We start from the raw sequence: 16064 nt of genomic DNA on the forward strand, positions 1-16064 counted from the left end.
AAAATCAAAGCTGAAGTCTCTAAATAAAGTGAAGATTAATGCTACTTATTTATTGATCAGTTTGCTGTTTCCACACTTGGTGGGTATGAAAACCAGAATGCTGTTAGGGTGAGAAGCTCCCGTTCAGCACCCATTGAAGCAATCGCTGTGTCCCGGGCCCAGCTCGGGGTGCAGTGCTGGTGGGTGCTCTCCCAAAATTCTGATGCCAGGCACTGCACCAACTAAAAGACATAAAACCGAGACATCAACCTGCAGGTGCAGCCGCCTGCGCTCTCCGATGCTGTCACGCCATTGTACCTACTGCAGCGTGACCATTTTACCGACCCCGCAGCACCCGCCATACACACGGGTGCTTTTTTCCAGGAATACCTTTGGATCTAAGATATACGCTCATCTATTACGCAGAAAGCCCAACATTCAGCTGTTCCAAGCAGCGCGGTTTCACTTCCCCCTGGGTGCCCCTACGTTCCTGTTTGGACACGACGCAGGAGTGCACTTTAGAAGCGAGCTCAGCCATCGCTTCCACTTTGCCGTCCCTGCTGTCACAGCCCAGAACAGCCCCAGCGCACAAGGACCAGCCACCTTTTGGATGAGAAGGAAATCAAGAGATGCTTTCCGCTAACGGACACTCGGTTCATGAGACCAGACCACAGCCGCTCCTGTGTGAAACACCCCGAAAAGCAGGCAGAGCATACATTAGAGCCTGAGCGGCACCAATTTCATCCTGTTGATCCACTCTTATCAAGCCACACCACGTACTCGCACAGAAAGAGCTGCATAATCCAAACCCATTAGGATTTAGCAAGGCAGCTCCATTTTATTTCCACTTTGTTGGCATTCAGAAATTTCAGCACAGAAGCTCATCAAAAGTATTAACAGAATTTCCTTCTGAAGGCTGCAACATAAAACGCCCTGTTAATTTAGCTGCGGTAATTTAACAGTTCAGCACATCCAGCTACTGAGCTGGCTCCTTCATTAGGGCTGGGGCAGGACGGGACAAACACGACGGACACTCACACCTCTGGCTACAGAGACCCTGTTGTCATTAACATCTTAAAGGAGCACAGCCAGTTCAAGCCAAGGTCCTGGCCCTCACCCAAGGATGTCAAATTTTCCCCACCTGAACTTTCTTTACCTTTTTTTTTGCATAAAACGAAACATAAACTGCTGCCTGTGGGAGATAGTGGGACTGTGGGGGCTGGAGCACACGAAGAGCAGACAGTCTGCAGCTGCACGAACCTTCCAGGGCACGTGGCCACACCAAAGCTCACCCCTGAGCACAACAGTCGCCTGGCCCGGGCTCCCACACAGCCCAGGAGTTCGATCCACTGGTTCCACTCGACAGCTCAACAAGTGCTGTTTGAGCTCATCTCTCTTTTTCAAGTAATAAACCGTGTTTTAAAGGCTCTTAATGACCATCTACCACCTCTGGGAAATTTGTCCCGGTAACCAATTACCCTTACTATTAAAAAAATGAGCCAGTTAATGACCCGGCAGCACAACGCATCCCAGCTATCAGCTTCTCTAATCCACGGGATTAGGAGGACTCACGGTAGTGAAGCCCAAATATTCAGATTACTAATAGGTTTGGTAGACGTTCAGCACAGAACTCTGCTCTGCAGTCAGCGAGCAGTTAATAGATTCAGTAGATTTAATAGGGTCACGTTGACCATGTCAGTCATTTTGCAGTAAGATACCACAGCTCTGTCCAGTATTAAGGATAATAAATTTAGCCACAGTGCAAATTTACTTTAAATTAAATCAGATCTTTATCAAAGAGGCCAGAATTGCTGTTAAAAATTGCTCATTTCCCCCACTCTCCATAATCTCTGCTCTTCCACCATCATCACTGCCCTGCTTGGAAAGCAACACAAGCAGCCGCTGTCGCATCCCTGCTGCTCCAGCTCACACAAATATCCCCACTAAGGTTCGGCTTTAATTGCTTTAAAGCAAAGAAAGGGGATTTGTATACAGGGAGGCAAGAGGAATCACCACCTCTGCCACAATGCATTCCCTTTGTTGGCCTGCCATCTGAATTAAAACAAAACCAAACCCTGAACCAAGCTCTTCCTACAGCTACTGATGGTAAAACGTCATCCCAAGAGATTTCTAAAGGTACCAGAGCCAGGTGGTGCACGAATGCTGCCCTAAAGCCACCAGTACCAACAGCGCAAATATTACAATGAGTTACTCAAAGCCACGCTTCTATAGCTAAATATCAAAACTCAATGTTAACCTCAGTGGTTCAGTATCAGTTCAAGTTAAACCCACCGGTGCCTCCCGCCTGGCAGCATCCCTCCTCCCCACATCAGCACCCAGATGTGAGCCAGATGCGCTACCACTGGCCGGCCAGCCGCCCACCACACAACTGCTTCAAAAGGACGGTTCACACAGAGGCTTCTGCTTCAGGTAATCCATGAGCTGTTTGTACAACAGGCAGTACGGTCGTTAACGGTGGTGATTTAACAAGCGACTAACGAGCGTTTGGCACACCTTCCTCGGGTAGGCAGCAAAGGCGGTTGCAGGCCCACGTGCCGCTGCCTGCCCACGCTGCACCAGGAGCCAGGACATCGGCGTTCAGATCCCGTTTGTCACACGCTTCATTTCTGCCTTGACACCTCGCCTAATCTACAAAGGGCAACCGTCCACACCGCTCCAGCACCGGGACACAAGGGCTGCAAACCAACCCCAGATACAACAGTGCTGACTCAAGAGCAGAAGGGAAAGCTGCGAAGTGTGACACGTGTTTCAGTGGTGGGTTTATATCTGGGGTCTGATGGCTGAGGAAGCAGGACTACATGCTGTTTTTTTGCAGGAAAGAGTCTCCCATGGTGAGTCATAAAACCATTTTGGTTGGAAGACCCTTAAGACCATCAAGTTCAACTGTTCACGCACTGTGGCACTACCCCATGTCCCTGGGAACCTCATCTCCGTCTGTCCAATCCCTCCAGGGATGGTGAGAGCCACGAAGATGCTGAAGGGAGTGGAGCATCTCCCGTGTGAGGAAAGGCTGAGGGAGCTGGGGCTCTGGAGCTGGACAAGAGGACACTGAGGGGGGACTCATTCATGGGATCAAGATGGAAAGGGGGAGTGTCAGGAGGATGGAGCCAGGCTCTGCTGGTGACAACCAGGGACAGGACAAGGGGCAGTGGGTGCAAACTGGAACACAGGAGGTTCCACTTAAATCTGAGAAGAAATTTGTTGGTGGTGAGAGTGTCAGAGCCTGGCCCAGGCTGCCCAGGGGGTTGTGGAGTCTCCTTCTGTGCAGACATTCCAACCCGCCTGGACACCTTCCTGTGTAACCTCATCTGGGTGTTCCTGCTCCATGGGGGGATTGCACTGGATGAGCTTTCCGGGGCCCTTCCAACCCCTCACATTCTGGGATTCTGTGACTCCACCACTGCCCTGGGCAGCCTGTTCCAATGCACAACAGCCCTCTGAGGAAATGTTTCCTGATGTCCTATCTGAACCTTCCACACCAAAGCACAGAGCCTGCACAGCATCATCTAGCATTCAACCACAACCTCAATGGGCATAAAGACACCCAGATTCCCCATCCTGCGCCCACCCCAACGTCCCTCTCCAGCGCTGGGCTGCAGCATGGTGGCACCAACGAAGAGGGGACAGCTGGCAACGCTACAGCCACACTTCTGTGCTCGTCTCCTCTGCCTCACAACCTTATTGACACAGCACCAAGGCTATCTTCTAGGAAAAAAAAGCAGCAAATGACTCTATGCAACGTCCCCACAATCCCCAGCAGGCTGCCATCCAGAGACCATTTCTCCGGGCAGAAGGGTGAGCTGGGTGTGCGCCTGGTGCCGCGCACGGGGCCGCAGGTCCTGGTGCCCCAGCCTCACCGCAACGCCGTCCTCCAACTCCGCAGCACCACAAAGTCACGCAGCCCACATCTACATCAAATAAAATTAGCTTATTTGTTGTTCTTAATCCACTAGGAAGGCTTCCACAAGATGTCAGCCTAACTAAATGACAACGCTAGCCTCGGGGTGCAATTCTACTTTTTCATCATGTGCACTTAGCAGGAAAACCAGTTCTGTTGCTGCTCGAGGAGCGGGGTAAGGGAGAAGCCCCCGGGAGGATCGTTTGGTCCCAGCAAAGCTCCTTCCCGAGGCAGACATGCCAGCTTCCCTCTCCGTGCTGCATGTGACGACTTGGGCCGCTGCTCCGAAGCTCCCGTTCTGGCCCAAGTCCCCAGATGGCACTCGTACGTGGTTTTCCTCGGCATGTAAGTGAACTTTCTGTCTCGGCAGAAACGCCACCGTGGAGTTTTGCGGGCAGCTGGGGTTTATTTCCACCTTGACACTCCAGGCAGCTCCCAAGGAAAACATGAATATGACTGCAGAGTGCCAGACTTAAGCTTTTAGTATTATCTGTTATTTTATGACAAGCGCACATAAAAACACGTTTCGCTAAGAAAAGCGCCCGTAAAGTTCATGTTAACAGTTTCCCAAACAGGAAACACGCTGGCAAGGTGCTAAATAGCCCTTGTTTGGTTATGGGCCAAAGAACGCAGAGCTTTCGAAAGGAAGCAACTCACCGTGTTTGAACATTAACTCTGTGCCAAATTACACAATTTTAATGTGGGAGGAACCTACCAACAGATACTGATGCAAAAAGCAAAATGTTTCCAAAAGATACCTAAATTCAGCCTCTTGGTAATAGCAGAAGCAGGTAGCACAGGAGAGGAGTAACACTTGACCTGTGTAATTTTATTAATGACACCCTTTAAATGTTGTTTGTAAATGTTATGTTATCGCATTTAAATGTCACTAGGATTCCAATCAGGATTTTGCACAGCCGAGCTGCTCCGCGGCAGAACCGCGCGTCTCGGGTGCAGGAGCCCAGCGGACAGCCAGCACCCAACAGCCAAGCCTGAGCGCCGCTTCCGCACCTTTCGTGCAGGGAACGTTCCATGCGAACAAACTCTTCACATAGGTTTATGTCATTTCTTTGCAAATGTGAAAACACTTACTAAGGCAGAGCAATTTAAGAAATTCATCTAGCATTTCCTAATTCGCTGTATCATTAGTTACTTTCCTGCATTTTTCTGGTTTGCTCTGTTTTTTTGGGGAGGGTTTGAGGTTTTCTTTTTGTCTATTTTTAAAGAGTTCACCTTCTCCATCCCTTTCCTTTGCCCAGCGCAGAGAGGAGGCACCGCAGGCAGAGGTGCAGCTCTGCCACGGGACTGCTGAGGCAGAAAACATCACCTTAGTTCAAATAGTACCTCTAAGGAACCAAAGCTTAGTAACACAAGCAGTCATTTCATTTTAAATTCTTCTTCTGACATAACTCAGCATCCTCCTCCATCAGCATGGGAAGTTTGTTACTCTCAGCTCATGCTGTATTTTGGGGTTGCAAGCAATACCTCAAACATTTTCAAGTGCCTTCGACTACATTATTGCTTTAGCTCTCACGGTGAAAATAAAAGAGCTTATCCAGGTTGCTTGGAGTGGGGGGCTAACACCTCCCTGCCTCATCCATACCTAGGCCGAAGCAGCTGCTCTGGAAGCTTTCTTGCACACGCACACAAAAATCCTAAAACCATTAAAAAAATTAAGTCAAGTCTGTTCCTTTCCCTTTCAGTACCAGCTGTCCCAGAGGAGAGTTTGCTCCAGATAAAAGGGCAAGGAACTTTGGAAAGCAGCAGCCAGGGCAGCACGTTTGCTCCTCCATGCTGCCCGTGCACACTGGCTGTCACAGCACAGGCGGCTTTGCGGGGTCACCACCTCCAAAAATGCTAATTTCTGCACCTCTGAAACACAAGGGATAACTGTCATGGGCCCACACCGCAGAGGGATGCTAATGGCAGTAATGTGTCCCCTTTCACGGGGGACTTCTGACACCAGAACGTAGGCAGTGACCGCAGGGAAGCGCTCAGAGCCCCATCGGTGAATGCCAACCTCACTTCTCCTGCACTCCTGGCCCCAGGAAAAAGCAAGTACAAAAACCACCGGCTGGGGGGGAAAAATTTTCTAGTTTCATAACTGCATGCTGTCAAGCTGGATTCCAATTAAATTTTTCCTGTGCCCTAAAACGAGCTTTGCTTCTTCCAGAAATTTCTCCTGGCTTGAAAGGTTCGCTCCCGTCCTTTGCTCTCGGGCTGTGCACTGTACTTTCTGACACGCCACCTTCATCTACATGACTGCTCTCCCCCTCCGCCACTTTTGCAGGGACCACAGTTGTCAGGCGTAGCTTGAAGCTGCCAAATCGCTCTCACCTCCACAAAAAGCTGGTGCTAAGCAGCATCCTCTATTCAACCCGAGCACGTTTAGCACCTAAAAGTTCCTTTTGCCGGCGATGTTGAAGGGGAGAGGCAGCAGCTCGCGCTGAGGCGCTTCCACCCGCAGCTCTGCACACAGCGCCGCGGAGGGGGGAGCGAGTCTTTCCTATTCCTTCTATCGTGAGGACCAAGGACTCCTACCGTCCATTTATTTCCGCGCCCCCCCCTCCCCATCAGTGGTCTTTAAAACGATCACAGTATGCAGCACAATGCTTTAAAACAGCAAAGCTTCTGGAAAACCCAAACAAAAGGAACGTCACCGGGTGACGTCAGCCTATATACAGCCCTGTGTGGTCGCAGCGCATAAGCAAATCCATTCTTGTGCCGCTTCCCTGAAAAGCTTTTCAGTAAATGCACTCATGCTACTACAGGAGCTTCTCTCAGCAATAAGCCACCCATCTGCCATCAACAAGTTAGGACTAAAGGGAGCCACAGCTGCGCAAAAAGGAAACGTGAGCTTCAATTAAACAGCTGAGCAGCCACCGAGGATGAAAACTTGCATTAAGCGTTGATTTAAAAATTGCAGACCTGTTAGAGGAGATCAAGGCAGCGATTTCAAAAGGAATATTCCAGGAGAGCATCGTGGATTCAATTTTGCACCGATATCAAAGGACACCAAGCCCAGTAAATTATTCAAAGGCTATCTTACATTAGAGCCTTTGACAGACTCACGGCGTTGAGTCTAAAACTACGACTGAATGCAACCTCCAATGTGCTCAAAAGAATGGGTAAGTCCCTGCGTTTCTATATACCTTGTCTAACGAATGACCGGCTGTGCTTTAAAGGAGCAGTTAGGTGCTAAAGCCAATCTTTCTGCCCTGAACCTTATGACAAAAGTGTTTTCCAATTGTGACACTGTAATCCTCCGTAACAGGGCTAAAGACTCAGCCTAAGTGTAATATCCAAGTATTCTGTGTTTCATAGTAAAAGTTGTTTCTTGCATTTAGAATTAGCTTGTCGGAAATGCATGGCAATGTTATCTGCAGTGAAATCTTCCATGGTGATGTTCAAAGTGTACTGATAAGGCTATCCTATCTTGTTGTTTTCCTAAATTATATTCTGCAGGCTTACATTTCAAGTGGCCATTAGGGGCTCGTATGCTGGCAGCACTATATGCAATGAGTATGGTTTTAAAAATGCTGCCTGCCTTGGGCATGGCTTGTCCACCAAAATGTCGCTGTGAGAAGCTGCTCTTTTACTGTGACTCTCAGGGGTTTCACTCAGTGCCAAACACCACTGAAAAGGGCTCGCTAGGTTTGTCACTGAGGCACAATTATATTTCTGAACTTGAGAGGGATCAATTTGCAAGCTTCAGTCAACTTACTTGGCTTCACTTAGATCATAATCAAATTGCTACAGTCAGAGAAGATTCTTTTCAAGGACTGTATAAACTTAAGGAATTAGTCTTAAGTTCCAACAAAATCTTTCATTTGCCAAACACAACTTTTAGCCAGCTGCTTAACCTGCAGAATTTGGACCTCTCTTTTAATCAGTTGTCCTCTCTGCACCCCGAGCTCTTCTACGGCCTTCGCAAGCTCCAGACATTGCTCTTGCGTTCCAACTCCCTGCGGACCATCCCGGTCCGCCTGTTCTGGGACTGTCGTAGCCTGGAGTTCCTGGATTTGAGCACAAACCGCTTGCGAAGTTTGGCTCGTAACGGATTTGCGGGATTAATCAAGCTGAGGGAGCTTCACCTAGAGCACAACCAGCTGACAAAGATTAATTTTGCTCACTTCCTCCGGCTGAGCAGCCTGCACACGCTCTTCTTGCAGTGGAACAAAATTAGCAACTTGACGTGTGGGATGGAGTGGACCTGGAGCACCTTGGAAAAGCTCGATTTGACTGGGAATGAAATCAAAGCCATCGACCTAACCGTCTTTGAAACTATGCCTAACCTGAAAACCCTCCTAATGGATAACAACAAGCTCACCACGCTGGATTCCAAGATCCTGACCTCGCTGAGGTCCCTCAGCACCGTGGGCCTCTCGGGCAATCTGTGGGAGTGCAGCCCCAAGATCTGCGCCCTGGCCACATGGCTGGGGGGCTTCCAGGGGCGCTGGGAACACTCCATCCTCTGCCACAGCCCCCACCACGCCCAGGGAGAGGATATTCTGGATGCCGTGTACGGCTTTCAGCTTTGCTGGAATTTATCGACTGTTGTCACCCCCGTGGCTACGACGGACGCGGCTCCCACTACCGAGCCCACGAAAAGAATAAGCTCTTCTCATTTCCATATGGGAGACAAAGAGATTCCAACCACGGCAGGCATGGTCGTCACCACCGAAGAGCCGTTCCCGGAGCCAAACAATGCCATCTTCACTCAGAGGGTAATTACAGGAACAATGGCTTTATTGTTTTCTTTCTTTTTTATCATTTTTATAGTGTTCATCTCCAGGAAGTGCTGCCCTCCCACATTAAGAAGAATTAGGCAGTGCTCAATGATTCAAAACCATAGGCAGCTCCGATCCCAAACGCGGCTGCATATGGCAAACCTGGCCGACCAGGGACCCTATAACGAGTACGAACCCACCCACGAAGGACCCTTCATCATCATTAACGGCTACGGACAGTGCAAGTGCCAGCAGCTGCCGTACAAAGAATGTGAAGTATAATACCCACATGCCATCACAAAGTAAATCAGATAAGTAACCTATTTTAAAATTGTAGGGGACCTATATCAGATTCTAATTTTTACAAATGTTGACATAAAGCCTAATTTTCCAAGCTACTTAATGGAAACATTGTTTATGGAGTGGTGCAGTATTTTTAAGTTTTTTAAAAAATAAATCCATAATATTTTCAGTGTTAAAGAAGCAATGATTACATTAAACTTGCACTCCTGATGTTAAAAGTCTAAAGAGACACCTCAAACTATGTAAAATGTTTCATGTTATGTACTTATATGGCTGTGTGTAAACATTTATACCCAAGTCTCCACATTCTACTTTTTCTAATGAGAACAGTGCGAGGGGAAGGATACTGGCTATGTGTACAGAGATCTGCACAGAGAGCTGCGGGGGGACATACGCTCCGTTTGTTCCACTGCAGCTGTAGCATCCCAAACGCTCCAGCTGGCTCCGCTCACTTCAAAAGCTGCCGGGGAGGAAGATTTTCCTCCTCTGATCATTTCACACCAGTGAAAAAAGGGGAGGGGATACAAAGGGGGGAAAAAAAGAGTGGGGGTGAGGGGGGTTTAAAAAAGTCCAGGTGGAGATTTAAGAGCGTTGGGGATGGGTGAATTTATTTGAAATGCAGTTTTCCTATCTGCATATTCATAGTTTGGCTTGTTTCAAAGGACCTTGCTCAGGCTCCCGACAGACACAGCAAGGAGCCGTTCCCAGGGTCACAAATTAGCAGGACGGTCACAAATTAGCAGGACGACTCTCCAGGCGCTTCCCAAGTGGGCAGCGCAGCTTATTTAGGAAAGCTCAGTGCGACGGGATCAATACTAAATATTAAGTGCATTCAATTCTGATCGGCTCCCTGGTTTGGCTTGATGATGCTTTTCATGAATTCAGGCTAATTACTTAGGACAACCAAACGGCATTTCAATGCCTTTTCATGTCTAAATACCCTTCATACAAGTTTTTCTTAAAGAGAGGTAAATGTGAAGCGCGAGGCGAAGCTGGAAGGAAGGAAGAAGCGCGGCTTTGTGCCCCCGCCGCCCCCGGCTGCGCCGCCCTCGCTCCTGGCAACGGTTTTCATGCACTAACTCCACCGGTTTCTCTGGAGACAGAATGAGCCCCTGTAATATAAGCTCTCACGTGTCCTCCTCCCCCAAAAATTCAAGGTAATTACTAGTTAAAAACAAACAAAACAAAAAATTACATACCTTCTGATAAGTTAGGATAATATGATTAGTCTATAGAATAGTTCACTGAAAAATGTTTTGTTTCTTACTCGATATGGGACAGAATCAAAACTAGCATACCATTTTTAAAAAGCATATATAAATATATATACACACACGCACCTCATTCTTAAGGAGTAATTTGCTTTCTTTAGCCAGAAGCACCATATTGCTATTTATCCTATATTGTGAGATTCTCTGTAAATATTTGCGGATCTATGCAGCGCTGGTGGTGTCAGATGCCACGGGGGCGGGGGTGGGGGGTCTGCAGAGATGACATTATTTTTAAGTCAACTGCTCAAATATTGTAAACATTCTAACCAAAGCTAAAAGGACCAGAGGGATGGAAATTTTTATAGATATATATAGATATATATATACATGTATGTATAACTAAAAAGATGTGTTGTGTCCAATGCTGCAGTGTTGAACAGTTACCAGCACACACCGATGAAGAAAAGAGATTCCTCACAGTGTTACCATACCTTGAACAAATCAGTAATTACAGTATGCTAATTGTGTTGTACTAAACTATTCTGCAAACTTTTTAAACAGGAAAAAAATCACTGCATAAAAATCCATTTGCTATTTCACTCTGCTTTATTATATCTGTATTACCACTTAGTGAGGTATTTAGGGTGCAATTATACAACAGTTTGATGTTTTATTGTGAAATGAATTCGTCCAAGACAATTATAGCAAGATAAGTGTGACTTCTGTTAAGATTTTACATAAAGATTTTTCAGTTGTTGGTTTTGAAGATATTAATTTGCATCGTTTTACTTTTACATACAGTGCCCTTATAAAACAATTATTTTGTTTACTTGCTGTGACTCTGTACTTTAATGAAGAGATGCTATGGTTTTCCACAGAGATAACCTTCGAACCCTCCATTCTGCTCATACTCCGATGAGCCGATTTACACCTATTGTAGGAAATCAATTACTGCTTTTAACTGAATACAATAAATCCTGCAGAGCAGGTGGACAAAGAGCAAATATTCTGTACGATTAAATCCCGTGTGAGCCAGGAGGCCAGACCTAAGCTGATAAATACAAAAATGTGTTGGCATCCAAGGGTATTTAGCTGCTCGTAGACAGACTTGCTTCATTCCTTAGCACGAGTGAGTGCTCACAGCTCTGCCCTTATGTCCAGGTGCTTGCTCTGCTTTTACTTTTAAATATATAGGGGGGGGGGTGTGTGTGTGCATGGGGCAGGTGAGTGCAGCCCCCCAGCCCTGCTCGGGCACCTCCCTCCCCTCGCGTTACCCAACACCATGGGCCACACCGGGGCCGCTCAAAAGCAGACACTTTTGGGGCGATTTTCACGTCTATCTGTAGGATACCAGCAGAGAGAGCGAGAACTGAACTCATTCGTTACACTGGCAGGGAAATAATCTGGCTGCCCCATCACCAGCCACCAGATCACATTGAACCCCGCTGTACTCCCAGAGGAACCCACCAGCCCCGCGCTGCCAGGCGACTCCAGAGCTACCACGGCACCTTCCACGTGCTAAACACAAATGGCCTCTTGACCAAAGCTTGAGGTTCCTCACCAGGAGGTGCCTTCCCAACACCCCAGCTCTGCACTCAGCTTATCATTATGCCCAAGAGGAACAAATCTAAAAGCTGGACTTAATCCTTTCCTCCACCCCAGGCACTCACACAAATTTTCCAAGGGCTGTTCCAGTGCAAACACCCCCAGGCACCAAGTCCTCTCCCCCCCAGCATGCCCAGTTCATGCTGGTGCCGCTGCCCTGGCACCGTTCAGTTCCACCGGGACCCCGCACCACCCACTAAGGCGCAGCCTGCCTCTCAAATGCCGTGGTTTATGTCTGCCATTTCCAAACCCATTTGTTGCCAGGTTCCAGGCGTAAGCAAAGCAATTCCACAAACATTACATTTAGGATAACAGGTATCATAAAACTCGCAGAATGTCAAACACGAGTAGCGAAGTCAACTTGAATTCCCCGAGGAGGGCCAGCGAGCGGCAGGCACAGCCATCGCTCTGCACAAGGACACCACCAGAGGCTCTGCCGTTTTATTTTTTTCAAGTTACTGTCTTCCATTCTCAATTGCTTGTGACTCTTCCAGGCAAGGAGGGTTTTGTAATAATTGCATTACTCAGCAGCTTGATTTATTTTGTTTATGGAACAAGAAGCATGATGATTTGGTTTCAATTAATCATATTTGAGTATGAGCACTGGCTGATGACGAGAGGCTGTTAACTTGCTCTCCCCAAATACCATCTCTGTTGCACAGCCTTGGTTTCTCCAGGCACTAAAGGGCATTGCAGGTGGCTCCCCACGCTTGGGCACAGCCTCACCCAGCGTTTGGGGCCTTGGAGACACCAACACTGCTGCTGCTGCTCTCCAGACCCTCATCCCATGCACAGATCTCCCCCACTTCTCCTCCTCCTGTCACCGAAATGCAAACCCAGCAGCACAAGTTCAATCCTTGAGTCATCATCCTGGAACAGGTCTGAATTAATGCTCTCGGTTCCCCTCTCATTAGTCGCTCTGCATTAGATCATCGTTTCAATGCACACAACTAAGAACTGCTCGCTAAGGAGTGCGATGGGTTAGAGCTCAGCCTGCAGATGAGGGTTCCTCTGCACAGAGCTCCCGTCTCTTATCAGATGGAAACATAATTTGTGCCGCTGTATCAATGTTTGGGTTTGTTTGCTTTTCCCCAAGCAGAAATGATCTGATTTTGCAGTTATAAGCTTGCATGCTAATCTGAGCATCTGAGCTTATGTCCCATTACCCCCCTTAGAAGACAGTGGCCTATTGCTAACACATAAAATCAGAAATATCCAGTGGCTTTAAACAAGAAATCTGCACTACACTGATTTTTTAATGTGTCTAAGTTAATTTCTATACTACTTTAATGAAAATAAAGTTCATTTAATTTTGTGATCTGTGCAGCTATCAAAATCCATCTGTTCAGACTTATGAAACCTACCCAGAAGCTGAACTTCATCTTTCTTCTGAAGTTTTTCATAAAAGAGCTCAGAGAGGGATACAGTACTTCTCCTCCCTCAAAACAGGAACAAGCAAGGAAATAACAAAAATCAAAGGCAGCTGCAGAGCAGCAGCTCCTCCCTCCATCGCAAAGAGTCCTGGTCACTAGAACTGGTGCCAGGCTTTGCTTTTTAAGCCATCACACCAGCACGGTGCTCAAAGATCACTGCAGAGTCATCCGGAAAGTCAGCATTTCACACCTTGTAGAAAAACCTTTTGGGGGTTATGGAGGGAGAGGGAACAGAGGCTTTGATGGATATAATCAAGCCTCAGGTGGAAGAAAGCTTGGGCTAAGGTCAAACACTGTGCAGCTTGTACAACAGCTCTGGTGTAGGCACTGAAAACCCACACCTGCCGTCCTTCCACCACTGCTTTGTGAAAACACAACACCAAAAAACCACCCCATTTTTCTTTTTACTAATAAAAACATTAGTAAGTGAACTATTCTACCAGCTTAGCAACCAGAGATTAAACAGTCCTAGGTGCATTGTATTTAAATTATGTTTAAAGAGCCAACTTCTGGTGGGAGGGGGTGTAAGTCATGGAGTAAAAAAAAGTGCAGTGTGCAGAAAGATTTTGTTATTAAAATTGTGTATACTGTAAAACTGGATTTGCCTCTTTCTTCCTCCCTTTTCAAACAGAGATGCCCAAAGCTCATTTTTTCACAATATGTACAGACCAGTCTACATCAGAGTAGATAATCCAGGTTTGGGCCAGTCCATTTGCCATGACCCTATCAAATCCAGCACCTTCAGTTATATTACAGTAAATGAGGTGGTCTGCATGGGCTCTTCCCAAACAAGGTGTCTCTTAACTGCTTTGTATAAGCTCCAGCCCTGGGCGCTGCCCGTGGGTACCCGGTAGAGCGGGTGTTTCCAACAGGAACACCTGGCCAGGAATTCAGCGAGCACAAACAATCCGTAACTTCAGCTCTGAATTGCAGCCACCTAGAAAGTGTCAGAAATACACTGGCTGCACAAGAAGCGTTCTTTATGCGGGCTACCGCAATGAACGTGCCGTTCAAACTCGCAGTGCCTCAGTAACAGCAAGATTGCTGATTTAGAGGAGCGACAAGTTCACAGACACAACCCAAAAGCCTTGCTACAACAGCTGAACAAATGAACAAGCTGCAGGATGCTCCAAGATGATTCCATGCACTGAACTGCAGGCTAAAATCATTTAGTAACTAAGCTCTAGCTGCATTTACTTTTTTTTTTTTTTTCCCCAAAAGGTTTGGCTGCAGTAAGTTCTCCAGGGTTTTAAATATCAGTTGCCTAACTACCTCTCAAATCCTTCTACTACTTCAAAGAAGCACATGATAAGTCTATTTTCTTAAACTCTCTAATTTTAAGATAAAGAGTATCTCAAAATACAAACCCAGTTGTTTTCACAAGCAAAGGTAAGATACATAAAAGTAGTATTCTGAATATACTATGCAAAGCTTTTAAATCTAATTTGTAACAAGGAAATGTCAACATCACTAGCCACTTCCTTTTAAATGTAGGCTGCGTTAAGACAGCTGCAAAAAACCTGAGAGTCCAGCGAGGAGTGCAGGAGTTAGTTGAGAACTCCAGCACAGCGGGGCCAGCGCCAGCTCGCTGCTCTGAGCGCACAGGAGGGACAGGATTCAAACAAAACCCTCATGGCAACATTTACTGCAACCTGCTCTCCAGGAATAAAAGCTTTTTGAAATCCTGACGCTGGCCCAGGTTGGCCAGAGAGCTGGTGGATGAACCATCCCTGGAGACACCCCAGGCCAGGCTGGACGGGGCTCTGAGCAACCTGAGCTGGTGAAGATGTCCCTGCTTGTGGCTGGGGTGGCACTGGGGGAGCTGGGAAGGTCCCTTCAACCCCAACTGTTCTGTGACACAAAAGAATGACTACAATTGCCTCATTAACTAAATTTCATGTTTATTTCTGTGCTGCAAGATGTTTGGCTACTAAGGGCACTCAGCAAATGTTCCTGGGATGAGAGGTAACCAAAAAGTTATTCTTAGTTCTGCTGGTTTTAATCAACAAGATCCAAGAAATTTGCCTTTTCCTTCTTTCTCAGTCTGCTGAAAGGATGAGATCAAAGTCTGAAATACACACAAAGATCATTGGAGACCTCCTGAATCAGCAGCATGAGACACAGCAGCTGGGAGCTGCGCAGGGCCAGAGGAAAAGAGATCCCCAGTTAATACAAGCTCTTCTCCCCAGTACGGAACACAAACACTTCAGAGACACACAGAAACAAAACTGAAGTGGTATTCTCTACTACCGGGACATTTTAAGAAACTAATAAATCTTCCTTTAAATATATATATATATATATAAAAATATATTTATTTTAAATGCTGTTCAAGTAACTTACCCCTGTTTTCTCCCAGCAGGCTCTACTACTTGTATGTTGAATACTCAAGCAAACTAGACACAGATAAAGTGCTGTTTTTCTTTTTCACCAGTTCCTACCCCTAAAGAGTGTGCAGGGCAACCACTGCTTGAATACAGGTGCATTATGTTTTATACCAGTTAAAAAAAGCAGCCTTATTTCATGAAAACTCTTGAAGTAAGTGGCAAAGACTCATCCATCAAGGAGGTTCTTAAATAATGAATGGGTCATAATTCTTCACAGTCAAAAGCAATTAATTTTCTGTATAATAATCAGGAGAATAAATCTGAAAAATCCATTCTAATGGCTCTGAATCCAAAGGTAGTGTTGCAGCTGAATTTTTAATCTTCAAATACACGAGCAATGAGGACTTCTGCTGTTTAAACACACAATCTTCTACCAAACAGAACAGCTTTCCTGCATATTTAATGGGTAGAACGGGTTTTGCAAGACCGCATGAGATTTAAGACAGCACTAGATATAGGAAATGCATTTCAAGTAGAAAGGTCCTTCTTTCAAGATA

General features: G+C 46.6%; 2 protein-coding genes across 4 annotated transcripts in view; one reads left to right on the forward strand and one right to left on the reverse strand.

Annotated features, from left to right (window-relative positions):
* The window catches only part of CTNNA1 (catenin alpha 1), a 113880-nt gene that overhangs the window by 46577 nt on the left and 51239 nt on the right, over positions 1-16064 (reverse strand). The window lies entirely within an intron of this gene.
* Positions 7306-8910, forward strand: LRRTM2 (leucine rich repeat transmembrane neuronal 2; the record flags this gene model as incomplete). The annotated part of the gene is made up of 1 exon (XM_080353295.1): positions 7306-8910. A coding segment is annotated over one exon (1605 nt), but the record flags the coding sequence as incomplete, so codon positions are not given.

This window comes from Nesoenas mayeri (genome assembly GCF_963082525.1).
Source record: "Nesoenas mayeri genome assembly, chromosome: 14".
NCBI lineage: Eukaryota > Metazoa > Chordata > Aves > Columbiformes > Columbidae > Nesoenas > Nesoenas mayeri.